The 25,056-nt window shown below is 40.7% G+C and overlaps 1 protein-coding gene across 21 annotated transcripts in view; it reads right to left on the bottom strand.

The window, feature by feature from the left end:
- nfasca (neurofascin homolog (chicken) a) overlaps positions 1-25,056 on the bottom strand; it is a 203,796-nt gene that overhangs the window by 62,725 nt on the left and 116,015 nt on the right. For 15 of the 21 annotated variants that reach the window (XM_049566611.1, XM_049566691.1, XM_049566862.1 and 12 more), the window contains 9 exons: positions 18,877-18,894; positions 16,852-16,957; positions 12,062-12,258; positions 11,587-11,709; positions 7,196-7,366; positions 6,797-6,844; positions 1,480-1,591; positions 1,022-1,206; positions 800-931 (listed from right to left, as the gene is read on the bottom strand). In XM_049566611.1, coding sequence (XP_049422568.1) covers positions 800-931; positions 1,022-1,206; positions 1,480-1,591; positions 6,797-6,844; positions 7,196-7,366; positions 11,587-11,709; positions 12,062-12,258; positions 16,852-16,957; positions 18,877-18,894 — 1,092 coding nt within the window. The remainder of the gene's footprint in view (positions 1-799; positions 932-1,021; positions 1,207-1,479; positions 1,592-6,796; positions 6,845-7,195; positions 7,367-11,586; positions 11,710-12,061; positions 12,259-16,851; positions 16,958-18,876; positions 18,895-25,056) is intronic. The other 6 variants (XM_049567276.1, XM_049568003.1, XM_049567351.1 and 3 more) reach the window with 3 other exon arrangements.

Here is a 25,056-nt window from a genome sequence, read left to right as displayed (position 1 = left end):
CAGTCTGATGGATGCCACCTATTTATGAGCAGCTATGTGTTTTGAGAGATGTGATCATGTATTACATGAGACAACATTATCACCTATAGTAGGTGATGTTGTTCTGTCACGTGTTCTTACAGAGGATGATAGTTGACAGAGACTCTGATGAAGCTGTTGGAGTGAGAGAAATTTCCAGACAACTACTGACCTGTAGAGGTGCCTGTTCCCAAATATCATAATATTACTAAAAAAACCCTCAATATGCAAGTGATGAATATTACGACCCTGAATAAAATATCATTGAAAAAGACTAAAATTGGAATATCGGTGGTTCAATCCCCGGCTCCAACAAGCCACCATCCATGTGTAAGTGTGTGTGATTTTTTAACTGAAGAGCAGGTGGCACCCTGTATAGTCGCTTCAGCCACCAGTGTGTGAATGGGTGAACATGACATGTAGTGTAAAAGCACTTTAAGTGATTGGAAGACTAGAATGGTGCATTTACCATGTAGACCCTGTATTCACACAGGGCAGCTCCTTGCATAAAACCATTTACAAAAAATGTTGGCTGATTTGTAGCTTTCAGTCTTCTTTTAGTTTGTAATCAAATGTGGTAATATTTAAAAATGTATTAAATTGATTAATTAAAAATAATCACAATCACAATATTATATAATCAAAAAATACAACCTAAACACAGAAAAAGGAAGGAAGGAAGGAAGGAAGGAAGGAAGGAAAATAATGTACAAAAGAAAGAAACGATGGAAGAAAGGAAGGAAATAGGAATGGAAGAAAGACAGAAAGAAAGGATATGTACTCTCTATAGGCTGTCCATTAATCAGCCACTGGATGTTGGGTTTGGGGTTGCCGTTAGCCCGGCACACCAGGCGCCCATTCTCGTCCGGAGCGAGCACCAGGTTCGTAGGTTTGTCCAGCCAGTAAGGAGCCGCTGTGGAACACAAGGAGTCAGGTTAGCATGATGGACTCAAACACAGACACCAGTTCATATAAAACCAAACAACCACTGCAACCTCCTCACCTTTGACCACAACAAAGATGGAGTGGCGTATGCCACCTAAATGATTGGTGGCCATGCATAAATACTCCCCAGCATCCTCCTCTGACACGTTGATAATCTTCAGGGTCTTGTTGTAGTTCTCAAACTTCACTTTGTGCCCTGGCAGGTCCCCGCCCTTCTTAAACCACTTGATGGTGGGCGTCGGACTGTAGAGGAAGGACAAAGAAAGCAAACATATTAAATCCCTAAACAGCTTTTCAATCTCATATTGCATTTTCACTGAGACGTCACATTAAGGAAGCTAAAGAAGCTTTAGTTGCTAGTTTACTATGTCTTTAAACAGCAGCAGCAAAACACCTATTAATGACCTTTGAAATGACATGTAGTTTTGCAGTGCCCCTGCAGTACTCACTACAATTAATTTCATCTTATTGTGTGTGTGTGTGTGTGTGTGTGTGCGCGCGTGCAGGTGTGCTCACAGTCCAGCAGCGATACACTCCAGCAGCAGTTGTTCGTCTCGTAGCACCATTTTGGAGCTCTCAGTTCCTGAGGGTGAGAGGAAGGTCGGCGTGGACTCGGCTACTTTACGGCCTGCAGACAAAAGAGCGAGGTGGGGTTAATACACACACACACACAAACACACACCACAGTTTATCTTTGTACTATGACTCACTTCCTACAAGGAGCTGAGCATCGTCTTTTGAATGCGCTGCCACATAAATCTAACACTATTACTCTGATCATTTCCTTGTGGCTGTGTTCCATCTCCGCCAGGCTTTGGCTCTGCCTGCAGTCTGTTGTGAGGCCAAAGCGGCCTGTAAACGGGTTTAACACCCTCTGGCTTGTCTCACAGGAAGACATTAAGAGATGCAGAAACAACAACAGAGTCATTGATCTTGCTTTATGTTTGCCGAGAGAACAGAGATGGCTGAGATTGACATTAAAAGCTTTAATAGAGCAGCTGATAAAATGTGTGCAGTTTTTCTGCTGTAATGAGATTGGTTTAACAGAAAACTGAGGTATATTTAAGATCATGTTGTTGATAACATTATTCAGCATAATGTTAAACCTCCCTGTAGGGCTTGGCCAAAGCAATGAGCAGCAGTAACGTTGCCAAAACAAGAGCCTTTAGACCAGAGCCTGGGTGTTGTTTGGAGTTGGCTTTTATGTTGTAAGGCCTTTTATAATCCACACACACAGTACAATGACTGGGAGCAGGGATAATACAAACCTATTTGGAACCTATGCTAATTGTACAGGTGTTTTTAAGCAGTAACTGAGGGGTGGATTAGCATCAGTATTCTTTCAGTTAGTTGGAACAAACTTTTGAACACAAATTGTGATTAAAACATTTGAGCATAAATTAATCTGTCAGTTCAGCTAAGCAGTCTGGGGTGTGAGCAAACTGCTAAGTGCTTTCTTTGTTTGCATACTACAACACCCAAACACATGAAGCATCTTAATCAGGCATGTAGCTGAATGTAAACTGACTTGCCCTGATTTATGTACAGTAAAGAGTTAAACACCTTTATCGTATTTTCACAGAAACTTAACTCATGACAAACCATGAAAGTCAAATATTAAGTTATCTATCTTGTGTTTTTAATGCTCTACATTTGAGCTTGCCATAAAAGAGAAACTTTTTTATGGTGTTAGGGTTTAGGGGCTGGGTCATAGATTCTGATGGTTCACGGAATTCAATGTTACATCAGCCATATGTCGCTCATGCCGGTATACACAAAAATCCAGATGATGTAACAGAGAGGCTCGTCATGACTACCCAATCACATTGTGTGGCAAAATATGCATGTGTGTTCAAGACTCCAGGTGTGTGAAATAAAAGCAAAGTGTCAAGCGGCACTTTCTGAAGTTGAATACACATAATTTCTGTTGACCAACACTCATCAAAAGGGTTTAACATCCTACCATAAATCAGTTTGTCCTCTTTTAGTCTTCAGGAATTTACTAATGCTCTTCTTACAATTGATAATACAAAATCAACCGGTGCAGATAGTTTAGATGCTTTCTTTCTTAAACTTTCAGAGCCACTAATTGCAGAATGTATAACTCATTTATTCAGTCCGACCATTTCAACTGGAATAATCCCCACAGACTGGAAAACAGCCTACATCCTTCATCCTTCAACATCCTTCCCTTACATAAAGGAGGTGATAAAACCGATATAAATAACTATCTCCCTATTTCCAAATTATGTTGCCTGGCCTAATTTTGGTGCCCCTGGTAAATAATCAACTTAGATCCTATCTCTCTTTGTTTTCTGAACATACTCCCTATACAGTAGGTCTGGTTTTAGGCCCATGCACAGTACCATATCTGCGTCCTCCCTGGTTCGCAACATCTGCTCAATCAACCATTGAATGTTTCCGACCATCTTTTGATTCACTTCAACTTCAATTACATAACCACAAGCTAGTACTTAACTCAAACAAGACCAAATGGATGCTGTTCACCAAGGCTAATGAGTCTTTCAATATTCATTCTGCAAATGGCTCATGGTAAACAGTACAAACACCCTGGTATTTGGCTGGATGACAATCTTAATTTTAAGCACCATACTGAAATTTTGACTGCCACACTGAAAACAATACTGGGCTCTCTGTACAGAAATAAGCGCTGTTTTCCTTTTGTACACAGGAAAAGAATGGTAGAATCTATATTTTTGTCTGTTTTGGATTACGGGGATGTTCTTTACGGAAAAGCTGCTAAAATCACTGGATGTTGTCTGCACTCAGCCCAAGATTCATAACAGGTGACCCCTACAGCACCCATCACTGCCACCTTTACTGAAAGGTTGGTTGGCCACATTTGGCTGTGAGGCGGGAACAGCATTGGCATTTGTTCATTTATAAAGCTTTGATACAGACGCTTCCACATTACATTTCATCACTCTTAACTCTGTTCTCACATAATCATGGTACTCGTTCACAGAATAGGTTGTTGCTTCACACTCCCTTAGTCAGAACTGAACTAGGAAGAATGTCACTCTCTTACAGTGCACCTTACACATGGAATAATCTACAAAAGACCTTAAACTTAGACACTCTGCCACCCTGATGGCTGTTTAAGTGCCTTATTTCAGACCTTGTTTTAATTGAGTGTCAGTGTTTTAACTATATATCTACACCTCAGCATGTTTATCACCCTGTATTTCTACTTTTTTAGCCCATTTATTGCTATTGTTGTTTGTTGTTTTGTATGAATTCATTTTTGTTTAAACTGATATGCATAATTGTTCTTTGTTTGCTTATTAATTGTTTTAATGCCTTTGTTCATGCTTGACATCATTGAAAATGAGGGTCTCCCTCAATTGATTTCCCGAGTCTTAAATAAAGATTTGAATGAATCTGGACAAATTTGTGAGAGGTGTGGTTTGACTGCTAAGTGCTCCTAAAGGTTTGGGCTGACCTTGCACTATATCCGATTGTATGCAACAATGGTAATGATAATTTACTGATAATTGCTTGCAACTTCACCACTGACTAAACCAATTTCAAAATAAATGCTGCTTCTTTAAATGATCATATCATAAGTTGTCTGACTCTTTGATGATTACTTAAAGTTCAAGATTGCACATTTCCAGTCTGATTCAATCCCAATACAAATGCTGTTAACCCTGTGGACATAAAATCCAGTCAGCAGAGAGCTACAGCTTGCTGTGAAGTGTATGGGATTAAATTAGCATTAGCCTCCTTTGTGATGTAGATCTGTATGGGATTAAAGCATCTGTTAGCGGTTAGCTTCACCAGTGGTCAGCAGAAGCGTATCTGTTATTGTTAGTGACACTGGGAGGAGACGAAGACTGACAAGAGGAGGAAACACACAGAAGAAGATTAGTCAAAACAACGTAGTGGGAGCTGCGGCAATGCAGTGAGCACCCTGGAAATGTGGCAAACATGGCAAACACCCTGCTGATGGTACTAGCAGGGCTTCCCAGGATGCACTGCAGCTTTTCAGACCCCCTTCCAACCACAAAAAAGACAGAGGTTTTTGGGGGTTTTTGCATCTGTGTGTGTTCATAAGAGATTAGCGATAAAGTAGCTGGCATGTGTGTATGAGGGTGTGTTTGAGTGGTCGCGTGTGAGCATTTCGACAGCTGTTAGAATCCCCATCACTCCCCCACACTCAAACAGAATAGTGTGTGAAAGCAGAAATAGGAGGCAGCAAACCTCATTTCCATATATATATGACTATTAATGACCACAGCATGAATCCAGACTGAATATTCATCATGTGACCTAATCCTCCTCCGTGCTGGAGCATCGTCAGTGTATGCAGTCCCACTGGGCCTCAGAGCCGCCAGCCTGGTCTGTCACTGTGAGCATCTTCTCCCTTTGGGACATATCCCGTCTACCCCTGGGCTTCACTGCCCCCCCAGTTCACCCAATGGCACATATGCTGCCACTTTGGCTGATGTGTTCCCTCAAGCTATGGGCTCATTCAGAGAAGGTGCATGGTATACTGTATGGGCAATACACTTGAATTAAGAGTCATTTGCAAGATAATTACTGTATGTTTATTCATTACATGTGATCATTTAACACTGATTGAAAGGTGGAATAAACAGATTATGGACTAAATTAGATGAATATTTACTTGTACTGTGTGAGTGCATATTAGGGTCAGAGCGATTTCAGCTCGCCTTTTATTGGAAGTCATCTACATTAGATATGATGTCATTTGATTTGATTCTATATTTAATAAACAGCTGACTGACGCTACTCAAAATGAATAGGAGAAATTGGATACTGCTGCAACATTTGGCATTAAATTGTTTCTGGTGTTGTCAGTTATGTTTCAGTGGAGAGCTGTTGTGTGTCAAGATGGTCAAATAGGTTTCACATAATTTATTCTAATGTTAAGGAAAGACATGAACTGCTGCTCTAGGAAGCACTTGTGGGCAAGGAACAGTCAGATTTAAACATACAAACACAAAATACCAGCAGCTTCAATCAACAACATATTTGTTTTTGTGCTTATATTGCTTAGATTTTGTCATTTTTAACCACAGATTTATTATCTCTTACATGCCTTATTGTGATCTTTGTTTCAAAAAAAAGTGTGAAGTCTTTAAGACAATACGCCATTTGAGGATGACGCAAGTGCACAATGACAATAAAATTCTTGAGTCTTGTATGATGAAACAGCGTAAACCATGCATGGTGAGGTCAGGCTAGACCTCACTAGTTTTTGAGATTTAAATCTGGAAAAAAATCGACTGCTGCAAGGTCCAATTAAGCTAAAATGTTTAGATGATGAGACTGTCTCAAACAAACAACAATATCTCTAAATTCGGTAAGCCCAACTTTCCCAAATGTGTTATTTTAATCCAAAGCTCCCCAGAGCGATCTGAGGACACTTAATTAGAATGTAAGAAGCAACAGTTCAAGCACACTCTAACACTGTTGCTCATTAAATCTAATGTGGTAGTGTCTTTTCTTGTCTAGGCTGGATGATCTTTGTTAGATGTAATGAGGGGAATACTTGTTTTTATTATTTTTTGAATTATTCAATTTGGTTACGACCCAGACAAAAACAACTCCAGTAGATGGAATACATGTAGATTTTGATTCAATCTGAAACATTTGCCTTTCTACACAAGGCCACACAGTGATTTCTACAATACACACGTAGAGAGCAGTTAAGGGGTTAAATTTGTGTCTGAGGTCAGTGGATGACTTTGTTTTGCTAGCAGGTTAGTATGCCAGCCATGTTACTGCAGGACATGACTAAGGAGGTGGACAGGAAGCGGAGCTGTCCTGATAGGAAGTCACTCACCACCATAGGGGTCAGTGGCATTGTAAGATGTGTCATTATACGGCTCCTCTGAAAACACAGGCACACACAGTAGCTCATCAGTCCACACACAACACACTTACAGGACCTGACGACACTCACAAATCTGAGGGAAAAGATTTCATGTTATATCATGATAATCCAACATTTTACTGTCTTCTCTGTTCTTCAACAACCTGAGAAAATGTAAATGAAGGTTATGATGAAAATATGTCATGTCATGCCATCACCTCTAGATGGAGATATGTAATACTCCATTTTGGTTGAATTGGTATATGATCAAAACACCTACATCAGACGGGGGGGGGGGGGGGGGGGGGGGGTTGTGTGTGTGTGTTTGTGTGTGTGTGTGTGTGTGTGTGTGTTTGTCTGTCTACTCACTGGTCAGAACTTTGAGTGTGAAGGGGTTCTTCTGCTGGATGGTGTGTGTGAAAAGGAAGCGAGCATTGCAGCTGTAGTCAGTGTGAGCATCTTTGGCCAAAACATTTGAGAAGTAGAGGTCTCCGTTCAGACCCATGGACACTCTCTTATCCTGAGGGATCGGAGTCATAGCTGAAAGACACAGGGGGCGAACAGAGGGCAGGGCGGAGAAGGGCGAGGGCAGGATGGAGAGGGAGATAGAGCCATTAACAATTCATTTCCTAAAATACAAGAAACAACAAATACATGTGGATTTGCAGTTTGAATGTTAAACTCAAATATAAACTTAAGCTTGGCTGAGTAATGACATAAGGCTTTAAGACAAATACACATTATTATTGTTGGGAAGAATATAGCTGTGATTTTGAAGTCACAGTATCACTTTATTTAGGGGTCTGTAATTCTCTAATTGTTTCCTAAAAAGATTTAGCACTTTCATCACACCTGTTTGGTACACTTATTACCTAATTATTGTAAGGGTTAGGGGTTAGAGGTATCTCATATATCTGAAGGTCCAATCTCATTTCTCATTTTTACCCCTACCCCTTGTTTTCAAGTGCCACTTTCCCACTTAGACAGAGTTACAAGGGTTTATGGTGAAAACCTCCCCTATGAAATGGGACAACCCATCAAGACCCTGATATGTCATCAGTTGTCATTGTCGTGGTGGTTCTGTAAATAGATGTGACAAGTGTTACTAGATGTTGTGAATATGGCATCTTCTGCTGTGGTGATTTTTCTTGCGCTGGCTACAGGAAGCCTTTTGAGGTTGTCAGAGTGCTTGTGATTGCAGTGCAAGTTTCACACTATCAATTGGTCAAAGAAATCGGCTTCATTACCAGGTAACAAGCAGTGCTCTGTAGGCTAACGTTAGCAACCCATGCTCCTACCCTGCCAGTCTGCACTGATAGTAAAAGAGAGGTACAAAGTGCAGCACCTTCACTGCTACTGGACTTCAATTACATTTGGGCATCATATGCCATCAAAGGGGGGAATGCGGCCTGACAATATGTCAAAATGCAGGACTGTCATGCACCAGTCAGCAATGACAATGTAATGTTAGTTAGCTAACTAGTTATCTATCGAGACATCAGCATTCTAGCAATGTCTTTTGTTCTGCTTGCCTTAAAACAATGTTAAACTAAGACAAAATGATGGTTATCATAATTTTTTTTCAAAGAAAACACATTTGCTGGTTTCTTTTGTGGCTTGTCCAGCCATCTTGCTGATTATCACTGTTAACATTCACTTTGGAGTGTGCCTCTAAAAAAAACTCTTTTTTGTGGGCCATGTAGCCGTAATACTTCACCCTACCCCTCTACCCCAACAAGAATCTTGATGCCCTACCCCAAGACATGAATGCACAAAATGAATAAGGGTGAAGCCGTAGGGGCAAGGGGTGTATTAGGATTGGGCCTAACCCATGACAGAAAGTTTTTAAGTGTTTATATGTCTGTGAGGCCAAAGACAAATTTCCAAAGATATATTATATATATATATAAGAAATATTTCAATTCTAATCAAATCTACTCAATTCTACTCAATTCCATTCTATTAATGGAGAGGACTATGTAAAACATGTAGTACAATGGCCATTTTCTATACTGTTGAGTCATGCTCTATACATTTTGGATAATAATTTGTAAGTTTGTGATTATATCTGGATAATTATGTTTTGCATATGCCATGTAATTGAATTTACTACTTCCTATTTTACTTTTATGTGCAGAATTTATGGGGTTATACCACACCCCCAGGAAGTGAGCTAGGCTTTCAAGCCAATTTTCCTAGTAGCCAAAGCGTGGGGAAACAACTCCCAAGTCTGTCATCTGATGCCATAAGGCCCAGAAAGAATTTTTCCCACACAATTACTTTGGGAAAGGGATGTCTGTAAATCAGTGGATACATTATACTAAGTGTCACAACCCTTGCAAAATGACTTGTTTCACTATCAGCACTTTAATCTATTTGGTCCGATAACATTTGAAAAGTGTAGAAGAGCAGCAAGTTTAAATCACTTTATCCCTATTCAAGTTGACAGAGAGCTAAACCAGAAGTAGCCGACTTGGCCAGCGGAAGTCTCTAGTGCGCCTGCTCTATGGACCCAATGAGCTTTTTTGGCATCATGTGCCACTGAGCAACTTTCATAGAAATGAATGGCGCCCCACTTCCAATACTGTATCCAGGTCTCATCATACAACCATGGGTTGTGCTACAAATTTCATATTGCGTTCATGGAGTTTGATAGAGGTGGGTTTTGACCAAGCAGGCAGTGAAAAAATCAGTTGCATTATGGAAATGCAGCATCCAGTGTATTTTGAGATTGATCCATTCTATGATCTACAAACCTGGATATTGTTGAATTGCTGCTTTGATTTTGACCAGTTTTTTTAAATGTGCATGTCCCACAACTTTACCAAAGTGAGTAAGTATCTATAGATTGTCAGTCTATGATTCCAACCACAGATCCTCTGCAAGGAGAGAGTTCTTGTCTGAAACAGAGCAGGTTTATTTGTCAAGAAATCAAAGCTATCATCACCAACTGATCTCTCACATCTTGTATCAAAAGCTAAAAATATGATCTATCTAAATGTAAGCTTTAAGGCTGACCACTATCTTGTAGATTGTGGGATGTGTATATTTTCACTCACAATTCAGTTCAACGTCTGGTCAAGTTAGCTCTGCTGACCTAGCCGATGTGTCATCCTACAGTCGCTACAGGCAAACATTAACTTGAAGCACACCCACACAGACGTCCAGACAGACCATCAGCCACACTCTGAAACTGCGCCAGCTGACGTGAGCCGTATGCTCGTCAAGACAATGCCCCAGGACCAATCAGCAGCCAGGCCAGCAGTCCTAATCAGGCGCGTTACAGTGTCTGGGCTACATGACCCACTGATGTACTGTGGTGTATCTGAGTGTATATGTTAGTGTCTGTGTGTGAGTCATTTGGCTTGGATCAAGTTTCCATAGGGAAACTGCATCTTTTTAATTGGGAACTAAATCTAATGTAAATGTAAATTCTTCTTTAAAAGGTTTTCAGGTAATAAATAGTATTTTCAAGTTATTCAGGCAATGTTCCTGTTGTTAAAAGTACTTTTTACAGTGTCTGTGGCTGATAAAATGGCTTCTGGCTGGACATGAAGTCTACTCACACACACACACACACACACACACACACACACACACACACACACACACTCACATACATACACACACACACACACACACACACACACTGGGTCAGCAGTACTGTAGTGTAACCCACTTGGGAGAAGGACAATACAGTGCAGAGAAGAGAGGTGATGATAAGATGCTAGAGTGGCCTGAGACTGTAATGTCTCCTCCCAACTGCTGAAAGAGAGAAACTGCGAGAGACAACAGCATGAGGGATAAAAGACTAAATGAAACACTCAGAGGTCATTTGAGATAAACTGCTATGAAAGGAGGGGAATAAAGCCTGCCTCTAGATGACCTGATAGACCTCTGGCCTATCACGATTTAAAGGGACTAAAAACAAATAAAATGCACTTCTCAGCATCTAGATTGCTCTTCTGTCGGGATGCTTATTGATGTTACTAGGCAGCTCTTTTAAAAAAAACCATAATGACAGTAAACATAAGAATGATGCAGACGAGTGCTCAAAGCACCAAAGAAATACATTTGAAAAACTCAGCATTTATATCTGTCTCCAGAAATCACGGCCTGGTTACTCAAAATAATCCACAGACCTTGTTGTGAGCAGTATCATAAAGGAACTATTTTCTTTCTATTGAACTACATCAGTGCATCAACTCAGTAACATTAGCAGTAACATTAGCTAGCTTAGTGGTGCTAGATGAGCTAGCAGTAAGGAAGATGCAGGCTTCCCTCTGCACTGTAATATGGTTGGCCAACACATTCTCACTCTGACCTCATCACAAATTAACATTTGGTCATGGAGTTTCCATGTGGAGATATGATGTGCAAGGTTCCCTGTGTGTGTTGGTTGTTGACGTTCTTGGATGCCGTATCAAGTTCAGCCTGTTAAATGCATTGTCTGTTTTCTTGAGGAATATGGAATATGGAGGAGTCATGATTCACCTCTACTCCCCCCTTGGTGTAAAACCCAGTAAACAAACATTTGTCACCTGCTGCTGCACCACTATAAAAACCTTTCCTGCATGTCACTTTCTACCTTACAATGATAAAACTGTATCCGATAATGGATGAAAGTGTCATTTTTACTGGCTGATACAGTAATGGCAGTAGAGAAAACCATCCGGACACAAAGATGATACATACAACATATAAAAAAGAGAAATATACTCAGTCTTCTGTGTGTATATTTGTGTGTAATTGTTGCTCACCACTGTTCATCCAAAATGTGAACGGAGGAGGCAGACCCGGTGGGGGGTTGCAGGGTAGAACCAGCGAAGAGCCTTCAGTCACCACCACTGGCTCCAGCACTTCTTTAGGCCACAGAGGAGCCTCTGAAGGATGAGGACAGGGGATGGAAGTAGAAGGGGGAGGGCAGACAGAGAGACAGAGATGTGAGAAATGATATATGACAAGAATTCCAGTCAAACAAGGGTCAGGCAGGGATAATAAAATTTTGTCCCTCAGACAAAGTGTCCCACTGCCACTGTTCTTCTCTGTGTTGTAGGGCATTTCTGCTGGTTGCAGTTATGGTCAGAAGATATTTTAAAGCAAGCACAGTCAAACTGCAATGGGCATTCATGAGAACTTCATGAGTCATTCTGATATATGATACCACAATGTTTTGATTGAAACAGATTTCTTTGGAATTTGTGTCATAATGTGTCTGTTCTGGTGTAATCTTACTTGAGACCCGGAGCAGGATTTTGTTGGACAGAGCCACTCCAAAGTCATTGGTGGCAAAACACTGGTACTCTCCCTCATAGTCTTCTGGTCGTCCTCCGCTACGAAAACCGATCTCCAGAGTTCCCGAGCGTTTACGCATCGTCACCCTGGGATCTTTTCCAATGTTGAAAAACTTCCCGTTCCTTCGCCATGAGAACCTGAGCCAGAAGAGAACCAATCAAAGAGTTAGCATTTTACCATTGTTGATCCCTGGAAAATGAACTTCACTCTGCTGATGTCCCTTTATGTGATGTTTATTAGGAGGTTAAAACAACCTTTCTGGTTACGGCAAACTTTAATTGCCTTTCTTTCACAGGACATTTATAAGAGACAGACCTTAAAAGTTGACAGCGTGGAAACTAGCCATACCTTCAATGCATTACAACCAATGGGCCAACTTAACACATAAATAGCCAAAAAAACAAAGGTTAAGTTTGAAGGGAACTGCCATAACCACCTCTGCTCTGAGCTTCTCTCTACAGTTTAATCACTAAGCATTTTCTGTCACTTCCATGTCACCACTTTTTTAATCACAGTTAAAGGTTAACTTTGTTTTTTTCAACCTGGACCCTATTTTTCCATGTTATTGTGTTTGAGTAACTAATGGGAACAACAATTTCTGAAATTAATCCAGAATTGAGTGAGACTGCTGCAGCCGGCAGCTGTGAAACAGGCTGCAATGTAACCACTCGAGGCATGTTCCAAACATCAATTTATGTCCACTTAAAATGCTTGTTTTTGCCACTGACAGACTCCGATTGTTATATAAGTGTCTGACAACATCGAGCTACTTCTTTTTGTTAAAGATTAAGATTTGGTTTGTGTCACCAGAAGAGCAGGGTGGTGTGTGCTGTGGTGGTGTGTATGCCATGATAGGACTTGATAGCACACTTAGCCAAGAGGAAAAAAACTCACGCAGGGGAACGATGCAAGGTTATCTAGGCATGAGGCATGGCCACTGGACTATCACCACATTAACATGGACTTTTAATTGTTTCAACAACCAGAAAATGTGAAAGTCCTTCGCCTGCCATGTGGTTGCCATCTTACATTACTCAACTGCCGCATGACAGCCGCACAGAAATCCACCACACCACACGCTCTCCATGTGCTTGTAATAGTGATGTAGCTTAATCCTGCTCCATGTGGTGTTTCCAGAGGGCTCCCTGATTAGTGAAGAACACTCAATATGCTTACATAACGCACCACTATTTTTAGTGATGAGCGGGGATTTGCAAAAGATGCTTCCTGTCATTTTTAGGAGAGATACAGTTAAGCCTGGGCCTGTTTGAGGTGCAGCACAGCACTGAGCCCGAACAATGGGCCACTATTGAAGCTCTGGAGACCAGAGCTGTGTGTGTGTGTGTGTGTGTGTGTGTGTGTGTGTGTGTGTGTGTGTGTGTGTGTGTATTGTGGCATGTGTTGCGTTGTGAGAGACTGACTGTGAGTGAATAAGTGAACGATCCCTTACGCTGAATGTTTCATGAGCATGAATAGTCAACTGAGTGCATTATTGGAGCACAATGCCTGTCCTGGGAAGGGGAGAGCCAGTATGTGTGCATGGAAGAGTGGCCGTGAGTGCCTTATTGTGAGGTTGTGTAAATGTGTATGTGTACACAAGAATCTGTGTGAGTATGTAAGTGTGTGTGTGTGTGTGTGTGTTTGTGTGTCTTACGTAAAGCCAATTGGTCTCCAAATAAACAATGTACCACTGTCCTGAGCTGGTCATACCCCCAGTGATGTAACCACTGGAGACTAAGTGAGTGAGTGTGTGTGTGTGTGTGTGTGTATAAATCTGATTCTGAGTATGAATTATGTATATGTATATGTATATGTATATGTCGATGTATGCATGTACGTGATTTGGTGTATATTACAGCAAGTTTTTAACTGTACCTTTGTGTGTGTGTGTGTGGGGGCGGGGGGGGGGGGGGGGGGGGCTGTGGAGAACAAAAGAGGAAAAAAGGAAGAGGAGAGAGGGGGAAAAAAATCTGTGAATGAGAACGATGAGAGAGAGAGATCCAAAAGGGATGTAGACTAATCCAGCTTATTTATGCTCTCTATTGATCCCTGTCTACAGTCACCCCTTCCTCCAACTGGCTTTGGGAGGATAAAGAAAAAACACCATTGCCTTCCATGTCTGTGTCACATGTGAAAGTACTTTGTAGTACGAGCTGGCAATTTTGCTTATTTATAAAGATGCAAATGAGTAAACTTGCAATCCATCATGTCTTGCTTGCAATCAGATGAAAAACACCTTTTAATAACCATCTAAACATGAAATTGTTACCTGTTCACCAACATCTTTCACTGTTGACACCTGGTTGAATTTAGGTTGTGACGTCATGGGACCAAATTCAACAAGCTTCATTAATCAACCACCAGAAGACATTTCTTCTTAAAACACACTTATGTAGTTTTCGCAAAGATTCTGACATTCACCACTGCTTTCTTATTTGGGATTTGTTCTTAGGTAAGAGTTGGGTTTGTCTTTTTTTTTTTAAATTTTTTTTTAAGATATTTTTTTGGGCATTTTTAAGCCTTTAATCAATAGGACAGATGAGTGTGAAAGGGGTAGAGAGAGAGGGAGTGACATGCAGCAAAGGGCCACAGGCTGGAGTAGAACCCGGACCACTGCGGCAACAGCCTTGTACATGGGGCGCCTGCTCTACCACTAAGCCACCAACGCCCCGGGTTTGTCTTTTTGTTGGGTTTACAGCAGCAGGAGCAGACAGCCTGACACAGTGAGTGGAGTGGAGGTCATAGAAGGACAGTGTGGGGGGTCGCAGAGACAGAAAGAGAGAGCAAAAAGCACAACAGACCACTTGTCAGGTTAATGCTGTAGAGAGCAGGCAGACAGGTGTCACACTGAGTATATAGGGTTGTTAGAGGGCATGAAAGGAGCTTCAGGGTAAGACACAATTCAGCAGAAGGAGAAGAGGGTCACTGAAAAAGAAAGATTTGGCTAAGGTGAAATTGTATAATTGTGTGTGTGTGAGAGAGACAGAGAGAGTGGCAGAACAGCAGATCTGAGTGGCACTGTCACTCTGCATAACTATCACTGGCAGAGAGAGGCATGGATGGATGGACAGAGAGAGAGAGAGACAGGAAGGCAAGGAGACACCAAGGACAGACAGACCAGGGTGGCAAACAGCAGCAAAGGAGAGAATGGAGAGAGAAGACAGAGAGAGACAGTAAGCCTGAGTAAATGGCATGAATAGATAGACAGTGGGAAGGAAAGGAAGAGGAGGAATCAGCATCACATGGATCTTTCCTGGACTGATCTGTCTTCAGCTGTGCTGCATTTTCCTGATTACTCTGCAGCTGCGTCTGATCGGTGCACACAGTCTGCAGCCTGTCAGTTTGTCAAGTCAACACTAATCACACTGTGAGTTTTTCAGCTGAGTTACCTGCAAGGTTTTTCAAACTTTCTTATCAAGTGGCACGCTATCTTACATCAATAAACTTCAGTTGCTCTATCCTAATTTAATTTCCATCAAAGGCGTGCCCCACTGATTTCACAGTTTGCTGCAGGGCCGTGATCACCTTCACCATCTGTGACCGTCCAGAGGGGTGTGGGGGGAATTCCCCACAGGGCAATGTTTTAGAAACTTTAAAGCTAAACTGACCATTTTGGAGCTTTTGAAACAAAAATCTTAGATCAGGGTTTCTTAAAGTTTTGATTACTGAGAGCTATTTTAGGGAGCCAGCCATAGATATAGGTTGCTACCCTGACATCACCCATTGGTTTGTGGATTCCTGTTTTGAAGCCTTGAGTTCTGCATTTCGGCCATTGCCATCTTGTTTTTTTCTTGGAGCCACAAGTGACCATATTTGGACAAGAGGGTGGAGCTGTGAAGGAGCGCCCCACAGCAATGCCTCGCAGATAACCTGTCACTCAAGCAGCCCCATCTTTAAATATGTGTAACTTTCAGCCTTAATGAGTGAGTGAGTATAAAGAAAACTCACCCCCACACAGCTGTCATGAATACTGAAATTAGCTACAGAGACCAAACTGTTTTTTGTACCAAGCTGTATATGTTTATCTCTGCTGTGAAGTTAGGCATTATAACATCAGGGTCTACGGGGCGTGACTGTTTTGGAACCAGTCTCAAGTGGCCATTGGAGGAACTGCAGTTTTTGGCACCAATGCACTGGCTTCATTTTTTAGCCTTGGAGGTGGATGCTTGGAGCCTACACATGATTGAGGGGATTACAGGAAAAATGCACACACTGACTGACATATTCCTCCATTGTTTTATGACATTTCTCATGATACACTATGGCTTCTTTATGACATACTAACACTTTACAATAGTATTTATTATAACCACTGCCTCGGTTTACTTATCAGGAGCAATTATGGGGACACTGTTTTGGAAAAGAGCTGTTGCTGTTGAATATTTTAAATATAATCTTTGATATCAGTAGGCACCACAAATTAAACCTCATCCACTGTAATAGGGTGAAGACAAAACCCTCCATGTAAAATATGAAATAAAATGCTAATTTTATGATCAGATTACACAGCCTTGCTAGTAGCCTGAGTGATATGATTATTCTAAAATAGAAATATAAAGCTAATAATAAAATATGCTGTGTAGCCACCTTAAACATACCATCTGCTTGTGTCCCGGCAATTGGATCAATTCCTTAAAACTCTAAGTAATGAGCAGAGGACAGATAAGTGAGTGTGTTGTGAGGCTGTGTGCATGTGTGTGTGTGTGTGTGTGTGTGTGTGTACTGCTTACGTTGGCACTGGGTTGCCCTTGGCCTCACACTCGATGATGATGTTATCTCTGGGGTCGACAATGTAGTCCTTCACTGACTGTTTGACTATAGTTGGGGGCTGCTTTACTGTGGGAGGAGGGGAGACACAAATAGAAGGTTACAGGACTATAGCTGTTCACACATAATGCACACACACACACACACACACACACACACACACACACACACACACACACACACACAAACTGCTGCTTTGCTTCCATTTTAGTGCACTCTAGACAACATGGGTTTTCATTTACTAAATATACCAATTTACATGAAGCTTTCAGACAGACAGCTCCAGCTGATCCAGAATGTCGCTGTAACAAGGACCTCAAAGGCTCAGCATATAGCTCCAGTTCTCAGATCACTACACTGGCTACCAGTTTCTGACAGAATCAACTACAAAATTCTGTTGCTTGTCTGTAAATCGCTGAATGGTTTAGGTCCAAAATCTCCTGACCTAGAATTATACAACTCGCAGACCTCCACGTTCGCCTGGTTCTGGGTTACTGGTTGTTCCCGGAGTCAGAGCCCCACTACTGTCTGTACATCCAAAAAAAGTTCCGAAATTAACGCTAAATTACATAGATTAGGTTTAAGCAAGTAAAGTTATTGTGGTTAGTCTTAGGAAAAGAAACACGACTCAAAGTTCACACAGTTCCATACACTGGTCTCATGGGGGAAGGTCCTGTGCTCTGTGACCCATCCACCATCCCAACCAATGTCCTTAGTGGACCAGTTGAGACCATTTCCTCCATAAGTCTCATCAGCATATTGGTCATGTGATTGCTACCCTCCAACATACGTGGCTTATGCATGAATTATTGGCTGATTATTTTGTGGGATATGTAGAAATTCTGATGCATTACTTTTCCTAGGAAAACACACAAACAGTTTATGAGGACATCCTGCACTTTTCAATTTTTTCCATTTACATTTCCAATGATTCATCTTTTTTTCTTTATTCATTTTTTATAGATCAGTTCAAACTTGCTCTATATTCTGATACAAGAAATAAATAGATCATAGTTTCTACCTCCCCAGCTGTGTTCAGTCTATTATGCATATTTAATGGCTCATCAAACCCTTCAGCAGCACAGACGCACCACACAGCCAACATTTCTCTGCCCTTTTGCATTTCCAGCTCACTGAGCCCTGCAGGGGCTGTGCATCTAACACTGTACACAAGTGCACACACACACTCACACATACTGTACACACAATACAAGATAACAAGCACTTCAGAGGGCCAGCCGCCTGCTAGATTAAAGGAGGAGCTTGATGCTGTAAAAGAAAGCTCTGTGACTGCACTGAGAATGAATTCCTGTCGAACACAGAGGACGGAGACGAGAGAACAGTTTCACTCTGTAATTGAAGCTATTCCAGCTAATCTCATCTACAACTGAGAAAGGACTGTATCATACATATCCCTCATGTTGCTATGGCAACCATAAGAGTATTTAATAGTATGCTTGCTTGTGATAAAAGCCAAGCTATGAGAGATAATTGCTATGGAAATTACTCCTAGACGTATCAGCTTATTCCACATGCTCCGAGACTCACATTCTACAAACTAACTTTGAATTATCAATGCTGTATTGCTATGTGATGCTGTTATTCCTCGGTGTAATTCATATGCCTAAACTGCTTCTTAAAACCAATGATCTATTTTATTATACCTTTTTTTTTTTAAATCACAGATTGCAAAGTGTGTGCTCTCTTAATCTAACTGGTCAGCAGATGTGTGTCCCGCAGGGTTCAACTGGTCATCAGCAGAATCTTTTCTGAAATCTACTCTATCAGTGTGTTTCACCTCTATGGAGCAAGCGTAGAAAGAACCTGTAAATAGCAGTTGTTGAGTGTGTAATGTTGGGTCTTTTCACAGTCAAATTGCTTGCAGCTTGCAATGCCACTGCAGCATTGCAAGCTGCAAGCTAACAGCTATAAAATGACAAGGAGGGATAGAAACATTAGCAGTGACATATTAAAAAAGAAACACTTACGGTCTTGCAGGATCTTTGCTGTTAGTCCAGTGTAAAGCCAAAGAGAGACAAAAAGAAGCATGGACAAATTGTAATGTGATTGTTAATCATATTAGAGACATATAAACATTTATAGTATCATGTTATGTTCAGCTCAGTGGTTCCCAGCTGGTGCCGTACATTAGGTGGTTCAGTTTAGTTAAAGAACGTTTTTTCTTTAAAATATTATTAATTTTCCAGCGCAGTGCTTCTATTTTTAAATAGCATTTCTGTCTTCCTGGAGGGTAGTGGTGTTACTGCCCGTGACTTTACAATACAGGTGAACACCACAGAACACCATAGAACATAATCAACTTTGTTTTACTTACACTGAAGACAAAATGGGAAATAAAAAGTATTTTGCAGTAAAGTGCTGGCCTGGGTTTGTCTTTCTTAATTATTTGCAGCACTGCAGCTGTATGGCGTTCCTTTAATCAGACCTTCTCTTGTGATATGGTCAAACTAAATTACTGCCCAACGGTTGTAGGCCTCTGCACACCAGTTACATTTCTCTCATCATTTACATCCATGTCTGTGAAAACATGGATGCTTCACACACAGAAGATCTATACAATTAGCTCAGACTCAAGGTGAACACCTAAGATTAGTGTCACCAACTCGGTATCTGACCAAATGTCTCATCTTCTGTTCCCTGACATATGACACTAAGTAATGGCCAGAAAAAGTGCTTTATGCCGAATATTAAGATGTCACGGTGAAGTTAACATTTGACCTTTTACATACAAAATCATCATTACAACCAATTAGACATTTGTGGGGAGTTTTGTCTTCATTAATTCTTGAGTTATGGCCAATATCACATTTTGTGAGGTCACAGTGACGTTGACTTTTGACCTTTGACCACCAAATTCTGATCAGTTTATTCTTTAGTCCAAAGGGACATTTGTGCCACATTTGAAGAAATTCCCTCACATTGTTCTTGAGGTATCGCGTTCACAAGCATAAGAAAGATGAGGTGACATTGATCTCAACACAGAAACATAATAAAATAAAATATAGTATTGTTTCAGTAATCTGATTAAGTTGTTTTAGTTTCATTTTGTGGAATCAAATTGAAGAGGTATAGCACAATGGGAAGCACTGATTGGATCCATTGGCCTGGATGTGTGGACTGTGAACTGTTGCTTAAGGGGAAATCTGAACCTTGAGGGCGGACCAGTTGAGAACCAATACTACAGATTACAGTGATGTCATGAAGAGTTTATGTAATAAAATATCTAAATTAGTTGCTCTAAACATGTAAGAGAGAACTGTGATCTATAGAATGAAACAGAGGACTGAGGACTCACCTGTAAGGAGTTCCCATATCAGCAAATGGTGAGCAGTACGGAGGAGAAAGACAACACACACGTAATGCTTTAGACTCTAAATCAAAAACTTTAACACAGTGTCATGCTGTTTATTTCAATTGCAAATAACTGAGTAGTAACAAAGGGAAGAAACTGCCTTTAAAGCTTAACATACTCGGCTGTATTTGGGAGGCCAGCACATGTTTAAAGTTGGCACAGGGCTATATTAAGTTTATTGTACTACTGATGTGGGTGTTTTTATAATTGTAAAAGAATTTTTCACACATGCACTATTGTATTGGGCACTATGATAAAAGCAGAGAAGACTATTTTTAAGTTGAGGCAACACATTCATGTCTTCTCACCCGGCCGACTCACGAAATCTTTCACAAAATCAAAGACGCCAGAGAGACTAAAGATCTACTGCTGATGAGCTCAGCTTTGTCTGGGTGGATTGCTGCTTACTGCTGGCGAGGAGGCAGTTTGTATTTCCCTCTGACTTTCATTTCATTTCATCTCAGTAAGTGGGGCCATGACTCACTCTTCCTCAGCAGCCAGATTCTGTATGTGATTCAAATGAGTTTTGGTTTCTGAAGGGCCAAAGGAAAGTGAGGAGGTGGACTGGATTATACTAAGTTGATTAAATTAATGTCAGAAAACACTTTTTTCCATATTGCATCATTTTGTCCACTTTGGTAAATGCATGATTAGGGTATAAATCTCATTTATGTTTGTGCAGTCATCTTGTAATGCATGCTGGATATGATTAGACTGGCTTTTTGACAATCTGAAATAAAGTGCTGCAACACAATTGGTAGAAGATTACAGACAGATTACATTTGTACATTATTCTGTAGTAGATATATTGAAACTTTACATTTCAACAACACTCTATTATCATGTGGTTAGGTTTAGGCACAAAAACCACAGTGCTATGGTTAGGAAAAGATTGTGTTTGAGCTTAAAGACAATGGTTTTCATGGCACTATCCCAGGTGGAAACGCAGCGATGTCTTGGTAAAAAACAGTTGCTTTCTGTGACACTATCCCCGTGGGAAACACAGTGACAAGTCTATAAAAAACATCCACTTTGCTGGCTAAAAAGCCACTGGGGAAAAAATGACAGGTCACAACCACTTCTGTTGTTTGTTGGACTTGAACAGTGGTCTGCAGCTTGGTAGGCATCTCACTTAGGTGTCAGGCCATCCACCATCCCCTACACGTCCTGATGACAAAGTTGGTTCATATAGTACATCACTTTTAAAATGTTAATATGATGCATATGAGATGTACAAATGTAACGTATCAATGGTTTGCATAAATGTACAATGCCAACATTTTCTTCTGTCAAGTGAGCTGTGTGCTGACTGATAACAACAGCCTGATGAAGGACAGCTCTGACCTGACAGCTCTGTGTGTAACGTTGCTTATTTCAGGTGCATGTGGAGACACTGTAATGCAACACTAATAAGAATCTATTCAACTGGAGATCAATCTTATTTAACCAAATGCTGTTAATGTACAAAACACCTGCATGTGTAGATATTTAGTGGTAATATGGACTTGCCAGCCTGTTTTTGATTTAAGCTCCTTTCCCACTGACAAAGGAACACACACACACACACACACACACACACAATGATAAAGTGACCCTGTGTCAGCGGCTTGACCTTGTGCGTGACAGACGAGCCCTGATATAAGGTGTGTGCAGTGCGTGCATGTAACCACACTTGGAGCTACGCTGCTATTCGCTTTTGTGTGTTATTGCCTGCATGTTTTTCATATTTAATCCAGTGAATAATGATGAGTGTGTTCTGTCAGCTACAGTGTAACTCCACAGACCTTTATACTGAACTGACATTCATCATATGCACTTTAGATGTTAATATGTAAAAACTGAGTGTGTGTGTGTGTGTGTGTGTGTGTGTGTATGTGTGTGTGTCCTGTAGGGATGTGCGGAAAGCACTCATCAATAAAGGTCAGGAGTGCAGTTTGCTGTGAAGCAGATAAGGAGACATAAGGAAAAGAGGGGGATGGGACTTCTCATTCTGTCTACTGAATTAAACCATCAACACACTGTGAAGCATGTGATCCCTTAGTTGGCTTTGACAAAAAGCTACAAGGGAAGAGTGTCATGCTTAGTGAGCCATTTGAAAGACCCATATTTACATTGTTTTTGCAACTGTGCCTGAATAATGGAGAGCTAATAGAATGCCATAAACCGATTCAAATTCCCAGCCCAGTTGACAGAAGTAAATGCTGACATTGTACATTTCTGCAAACCACGAATACGTTACCTTTTCGTAAGTAAAGTAGTAATTGAGCTAACTTTGTGATCAGGAGGTGGAGGGGATGGTGGATGGCATGAAACCTAAGTGAGCCTGTGAAGCTGTTGACCACTGTTCAAGACCAACAAACAAGAAAACCCATTTGGTTTTTTTTAGCAAGTTATCACTGTGTTTCTAGCGGCTTTTTAGGCACCAAAAACATGGGTGTTTTTTAGGGATCCAGTGCTGTTTTTCCAGCGGGGATTGTGCCACTAACCCTAAACCAGGGGTCAGCAACCTTTACTATCAAAAGCCTTTTTCAGCCAAAAAAATGTTAAAAAATCTGTCTGGAGCCGCAATACATTTTGAGCATTATAACGATGACAACGCAGCCTATCTAATCTACATTAGCCTATCAACATTCCTAATAGGTCTAAATGAGCATTCATTAAAATGTTTTACAATAAAGAAACTACTCTGCAGTTGGCTCTTGGGGATTATTTGGTACTTAAACTTTGCAGCATTAGTGGTGAAAGCAAACAAATCTGTCCAATCACTATTAAATTCTCTATTTTCCTTTGTATTCCATTTTATTCTAGATGTTTTCTTTTTTGGATTTGGAATCAATAGCTATCCTCACTATGGAGGCTTAGCCATCACTATTGAGATTTGACAAATTTATGAGAAGGCGCCAGGCTGTAGACTTATGACACAGATAGTGGATGAGATGTTAAAACATCTTTTTTATGCACACAGGGTAAGCACACAGATCTTCTGGTGAGTGAGCTGTGTGCTGACGGACAACAACAGCCTAATAAAGGGCAGCACGGATCAGACAGTGAAGTGTGTAATGTGACTTATTTTAGGTGCCTGACTGCATGTGATAATAACATGTTTGATACTTTAAAACATAAAATGTCATCTATGTGAGGATGGTTAAACTGAAGTATTTTGGAAAATGTTAGTCCAACCAAGTTAAAACAATTTGCGAGGGAGATCTTGGCACATTAGTCAGTTTGGAGCATGGATGCCTTTAAAGCCAGGGACAAAGAGATGAGTTCTGAAGCAAAAGGTAAATATAGTTTTATTAAGGTATAGCAACTATTATTATTATTTTTTTTTTAAAAAAAAACAGCACTTTATTCTGATGGAGACCTGCAGGTAATAAAATATTAGTTGCGAGCCTAAGCTTGGTTTATGACCTTGTTTTCCAGATCTCATCCCTCCAGATTCAGAGATTTGTTCGTACTCATTTTAAGAGATTCTGTTTTTGTTTTGTTTTTTTTCATTTTGCACCAAAAACAGTGTGGGGAATACATTTAGGAGAGGTTACTGGGTTTAGGGGTTTTATCCAAATGGTCTCAGTTGGGCAGGGTGTGTGCATATGTGTGTGTGTTTGTATCAGATCAATAGAGCATCATAAGTCCAGGGTTGAAAGGTCAGGCTTATAAAAAAAACAGAGCGAGAGACGGCGCCATGTGGGGGCTGAGAAATAGAAGGCAGAGCAGCTGACGGCTGACTGCTGTGTGTGTGTGTCAGTTGTGTATGGGACATATAGGCCAGGTGTCCTTGGTGTTCTCTCAGTAAATCATTTTTCATTGTGAAACATTCATCTTTGCTATGAAAAAGGAGTGTGTTTGTTAGTGTGTATGTGTGTGCGTGTGTGCGTGTGTGCATGCGTGCGTGCGTGCGTGCGTGCATGCGTATGTGTGTGTGTGTGTGTGTGTGTAGTGCAAGTAAGGAGAGAGTCCTCCCTTCCTCCTTTGTGCTTTTGTTCCCAATCCCCTCAGGAATCTATTTAACAGCAGGATTCAGTCAGGCTTTTATACTTGTCATAATGGCAGGTATGAGAATGTGTATGACTGTGTGTGTATTGGATGCATATCTATATAATATAATTATATGTGCATGTTGGAACCAATGCAGACCCATCATCTTTGTATTTGCAGTGAGGGAGCCACCCAGTGAAACACAATTACCCAGGGATATGATGCAGTCTGTTCACATGATAATCACATGTTAATGTCCCCACTGCCACAGCTCCAGCAACATGCTTATGGTTTCATATTTTCAAAATAAATGCTAAAATATTTTGAAACCTATGAACACATTTTGGCTTCTTATTGTGTGTTAAGACTTTTACAACTGGTTTAAGGGATGGGACCATTATTTATGTGTTTATTTAGAGATTTTTACATCATTTTGTTGCTTCCAACTTGTGTTCCTTACGTACTTAACTCCGCAAATTCAAATTTTTGTCCAAGTATGTATGGTTTAGTGTCACAATGCTATTTTCGTGAGCCCTTCTAAAAACATTTTAAATAAAGATCAGATTTTTATGGCATTTGTAGCTGTTGTTATATCTGAGCATTTTGGTGGTCTAGTAGTCTGAAACATAAACCCTGCACCCCCAATGTACCCTGTTTGAGTCCAGCAGGGGACTGTAGTATGTAGGGTACGATATTGGATTCTTTGATCCAATACACCAATATATTACAACGTATTTGGCCGATAACCGATACTGATATTGATATGGTCACTTTTTTTCCCAACCTAATTTCAGTGATCATCAAGTCTTCTTTGTAG

The sequence above is a fragment of the Epinephelus fuscoguttatus genome, linkage group LG1 (assembly GCF_011397635.1).
Source record: "Epinephelus fuscoguttatus linkage group LG1, E.fuscoguttatus.final_Chr_v1".
In the NCBI taxonomy this organism is placed as follows: Eukaryota; Metazoa; Chordata; class Actinopteri; order Perciformes; family Serranidae; genus Epinephelus; species Epinephelus fuscoguttatus.
The sequence above is the reverse complement of the archived record's forward strand: the minus strand, read 5'-3'. Positions and strand labels throughout refer to the sequence as shown.